The 4721-nt window shown below is 39.2% G+C and overlaps 1 protein-coding gene across 1 annotated transcript; it reads left to right on the top strand.

The window, feature by feature from the left end:
• Positions 1–265: 265 nt before the first annotated feature.
• Positions 266–3643, top strand: LOC147509117 (serine carboxypeptidase-like 18). The gene is made up of 13 exons (XM_086597720.1): positions 266–326; positions 524–681; positions 806–928; positions 1303–1405; positions 1520–1557; positions 1757–1858; positions 1961–2047; positions 2151–2333; positions 2445–2516; positions 2596–2717; positions 3007–3120; positions 3206–3251; positions 3333–3643. The coding sequence occupies exons 1-13, from the start codon at positions 266–268 to the stop codon at positions 3414–3416; spliced, it is 1293 nt and encodes a 430-aa protein (XP_086453846.1). The 3' UTR covers positions 3417–3643.
• Positions 3644–4721: the final 1078 nt, after the last annotated feature.

Genomic DNA, 4721 nt, shown 5'->3' with positions numbered 1-4721 from the left:
AAAGACTCGAGCTGGGCGCTTCTTCGAGCGGCCTGTCACGCGTAAAACACTGGACCATGAGCACAAAGGCCTTTCGACCGTGAAAACCAGAAAAAACTCTTTTTTCTCTACAGATAGAGAGTAGAATCCTTTGTATGTATAAAGAGGAAATTAATGATAGAGAGTAAAATCTGTTGACTTTAGCTCTACTTTTAAAGGGATAGGGAGCCATTGGACTCAGCCTTACTTCATCGAGTCAGAATGGAACCCCAAAGAGGACCCTCTTATGCTTTGGCTCACAGGAGGCCCTGGTTGCTCATCTTTCAGTGGACTTGTTTTGGAAACAGGTGATCCATGTTTTTTCATTAATCACATTCTATCAAACCAGAATCGAAGAGTAGAAAAGAAACAAGGCGACAATGTAATCTGGGGAAGTGGGTTTCTCTTCTACAGATTTTCAATCTCGTTGCCTTGTGTTTCTAATGACTATTTAACCGTTGTAGCAATCAAGAATTAAGTGTCAAAGCAAACACCACCCTATGAGTTTTAGAATACTTGAGCATTGGCAGATGCACTTGTAAAAGAGGTGGATACTACAGTCCTATAATCCTTTGGTTCCATGTAAGTCCATTAAAGATCAACGATGACTACAGTGGGAGCGGCTTGCCTTCATTTGTGTTAAATCCATACTCTTGGACAAAGGTATGATTGAATGAAGCATTTTAAGTCATTTCTCTTTGTCGCTAATATGGTTCTTGTAAAGCCATCTGTGAGGGTGATCACTTTTGAAGGCTCTGCTATTTATATGGTGGCAATGAACTTCCAGGTTTGCAGCATTATCTTTCTAGTTGCACCTGTTGGTACTGGATTCTCATACTCGAGTAGTTTGCTGGGATGGAACAGCAGTGACACAAAATCATCTAGACAAACTTATATCTTCTTAAGAAAGGTGGGGAAGCCCTTCAGATACGCTTAGCTCATGAAAGCCACATAAATATATTCGTCGCTTTAGAGTGTGTGAGAATGGACCGGAAAAGAAAAAAGATATAGAAGTCCAAAAAAATTGTAACAGGACATCGGCAGTAGTATGCTCACATCACTGGTCAAAGATTACTAGAGCCCTCTGAGCAGTATTAAGTTTTAACAGGACATACCAAATACCCCCTTCCTCAGTTTGAGATAAGATTTTTACCGCACCTGCCTCATTGACACAATATTTTCAGTTCATCATGCAAGACATCCATGATCTATCATGATTCATAACATCCTGTCCAAGTGTTTTATCCATGTAGATTTCAACTAATTGGAATGATCTTTGGCTAGTGGTTGGCTGATCGCCCAGAGTTCAACAATAATCCATTTTACCTTGGCGGTGAGTCTTATTGTGGCATTACTATTCCAATCATTGCCAAGGAAATAGCAGACGGTGAGCTTTTGTTTATTTGGATCATCGAGCTTTAAATTTCAATTTTCTTTTCCAGCTCAATTTAATGAAATTCACGTCACTCAATTTAATGTGTTGTTCATGATGGTGTGGCAGGTATTTCAGCTCAGCACAAACCACTCATCAATCTGAAGGTACATACTCTGAAGTGATATCTGAAGCAAGCTGTTGTGTAATTTTAAGAGTTCACTTTGCGTCTTCACATTGTGTTGTTTATTCTTCTTTCTCTCATTCAAAGAAATGAAGTCAATGGTCACTTTGCACAAGAAGCGGTGTATAAAACATGTTATTTTCAGTTTAACTTGAACATATTGGCCAATGGTAATGCCCCAGGGATATCTATTAGGGAACCCAAGGACAGATGTGCATTTCGATGGTAATTCAAAGATTCCGTTCTCCCATAGGATGGCACTTATAACAGACGAACTATATGAGGTAATTCTATTCACCACAAAACATTCCAATTTTTTGAATTTCTTCCTTGTATAGCTTGCTCTTCTTGAGGCGCATGTGATATTTATTTTATTGTTTTTGTAGTTGACGAAAAGGACTTGCAAAGGAGAGTATGTAAATGTAGATCCTAAGAACGTCGAATGTGTCAAGAATCTGGGAGCTGCTTTAGAGGTGGGAGTGTGAGGATTTTTCTGTCTCCTTGGGCTTCTAAGTTTTAAGTCCTCTTGGAACTGTCAAAGACATGTAAAATCAAAATTTCTTTTGCGTTTAGCAGTTGATTAATAGGGTGAACGAAGCCCATATTTTGGAGCCAAATTGCTATACTCCGGAGCCAAACTGCATTTCAGATCCCAACAACTGCACTATAGAGTTGCCTTTGGAAAGAAGGATACAAGGAGATCGAAGATTTCTTGGAAAGAAACTTCCAGCTTTGCTTTCTCCTGAGTCTGAGTGCAGGGTAAGTTCCATCTCTTTCTTTAAACTTGCGTGTAAGTATGTTAGTGCATACTCTTCACATGCTAAGAAGTTTTCAGCAATACCTAATTAATCATTGAACTTCACTATGTAGGAATTTAATTATGTGTCCCTGGTCTACTGGGCAAATGATGATAGTGTTCGCAATGCTCTCCACATCAGAAAGGTATGATTGTTTCACAGCTATTCAAAGAGGGAGATGGGATATAATTAACATCAGTTGGGTATTTTGTGATGACATTCAGGGATCAATAAACACATGGGTAAGATGCAAATTTAAGAAGTTACCTTTGGAAAGAGATGTTCAAAGTAGTATAATTTATCATCAGAATCTCAGCGCTAGAGGTTATCGTGCTTTGATATACAGGTAGATATATCTCACCTTCCCTTTATATGCTAAAGGTTTATAGCAAGTTCATTCTAGTTTTTGTTCTGTTCTGTCGTCAACTAAAGAAAATCCATGTCAACTGGTTACATTTCCAATCTTTTATTGACTATTGACTCCGCAAAAATTGCGGTAATTTCTACATTCTTGTACATTTGTATTGGTAAGTTGGTGGGTTACATGGAATCGTGTTGTATTAGAGTGAATGGCTACATGGTTCCATTTTCCATTAAAGTGCTTCAATTACTAATATTATTATTTTTCCTTGCAGTGGGGACCATGACAATGGTAAAAATCACTTGGGTACCCAAGCCTGGATTAAATCCCTCAACTACTCTATTATAGACGACTGGCGGCCGTGGTTAGTCAGTGGTCAAGTTGCAGGGTATGTTTTTTGACTTACAAGTTTCAACCGCCCTAGTCTTCTCTGCAAAATCTGATAGCTAAGCGATATATTCTTATGCTAGCAGGTATACGAGGACATACTCTAACCGCATGACATTTGCAACTGTCAAGGTAAGAATGTACCTCTCCTTCTTAAGTCTAGTAATGATATGATATATTATGCAATCCAATATTCTGTATTTGCTTCTCCAGGCAGGGGGACACACGGCTCCAGAATACAAGCCTGAGGAATGCTTTGCCATGATAGCTAGGTGGCTATCTCACAATCCTTTGTAGTTGAGACAGAACTTGTTGCGAGTGCACTATTCACGAAATCGTCGTGACTGTTGCCCATGCTCACCACGACCGTGCAGGAAAACTCCTGTTTTTATGAACTCCTTTTTATTTGGTATTTCTTATTGGCCTATGAATTCTTGGTGTTTGCCACTTGTTTGTTTCTTATTTGAATTTGGAAACCAAATAAGCAATTTGTAGAAGCAATATTACGAAATCATCTTTAGCTATTTTTTTGGTTACAGTTTCTTATGCAAACAACGTAACACACTTTTTTAGGGGTTAGGGGATGTCACCTTAGTGTAATTGATTTTTTCCCCCTTTTGGTAATGTAGTTCCCACACTTCAAATAACATCAAATTTCGTAAGTGCCTTCTAGATAAGTTGGTAAAACCTTTGGGTGATGATATTAGAGGTCTGGGGTTCGAACCCCGCTACACACTATTGAGTTATTGATCTCTTTAAAAACAGGCTTGCCCACACATTTTTTGTAAGTGCCTTCTAGATAAGTTGGTAAGTCTGGGGTTCTACACACTATTGAGTTACTGATCTCTTTAAAAACAGGCTTGGCCACACATTTTTGGAAATAGTTTTTTAATAGGTTTGGTTAATGGTGGCTTCTAAGGGGTGGGGGGCAATTATTTTCTTAGGGGCATCATTGGTATTTCACAAAAAAACAGAAAAATAACATGGAAAGCTTAGGAAAAACACGCAACGCAAACCCTAGCACACCACCACGTGATGAACCAGATGATGAGGACGGAGAGATACTAGCACGAAAGGTTGAACAGTTATGCGGGAAAGGTCACTAGAGAAACTTTTAACGCAAAGGATGTTAAAGATACATAAGGACTGTTGAAATGGAGAGGAAGATGAAACGACCAACTTCGAGAAGAGGGACGGTAGTAACTACTGATGAACAGAGCAAGGTACGAGTTAGGAAGGAACCAGGAAAGTTACCAACAAATGAAGGAACCAAGCCAGCGACAAAACCGAATCTGGAAGAAGTGGATGAAGAAGTTAAAAGCATGAAGAAAAGTTATGTAGAAACACTAAAAACCAGTTCTTGGGTGGAGATGATGGGAAGGGGAGCAGTGGGCAAAGAAAATTTGAGGTATATACCTCCAACCATAGTAAATGGGAAATCAATGGTTCACGTCAAGTCTTCCCAGTTTGCTCATGTTCACAAAATGTACGAAGAACTTGTGGTTGGGTACTTCATAGACAGACAGCCAGGCGATAGGTATGTGAAGGATGTCGTGGGGAAAACTTGGAGATTGCAGCATAAGTTCACGATGCAAACATATG

This window comes from Coptis chinensis, chromosome 3 (genome assembly GCF_015680905.1).
Source record: "Coptis chinensis isolate HL-2020 chromosome 3, ASM1568090v1, whole genome shotgun sequence".
NCBI lineage: Eukaryota > Viridiplantae > Streptophyta > Magnoliopsida > Ranunculales > Ranunculaceae > Coptis > Coptis chinensis.
This window is presented reverse-complemented; position numbering and strand designations above follow the sequence as displayed.

What these genes read in the sequence shown, in the direction of transcription:
- LOC147509117 (XM_086597720.1), top strand. Translation starts at nt 266, where the DNA reads ATGCTTTGGCTCACAGGAGGCCCTGGTTGCTCATCTTTCAGTGGACTT. An exon ending in ATCCATACTCTTGGACAAAG is followed by an intron (nt 682 to 805) that starts GTATGATTGAAT and finishes ATGAACTTCCAG; the next exon opens with GTTTGCAGCATTATCTTTCT. An exon ending in CTCCTGAGTCTGAGTGCAGG is followed by an intron (nt 2,334 to 2,444) that starts GTAAGTTCCATC and finishes TTCACTATGTAG; the next exon opens with GAATTTAATTATGTGTCCCT.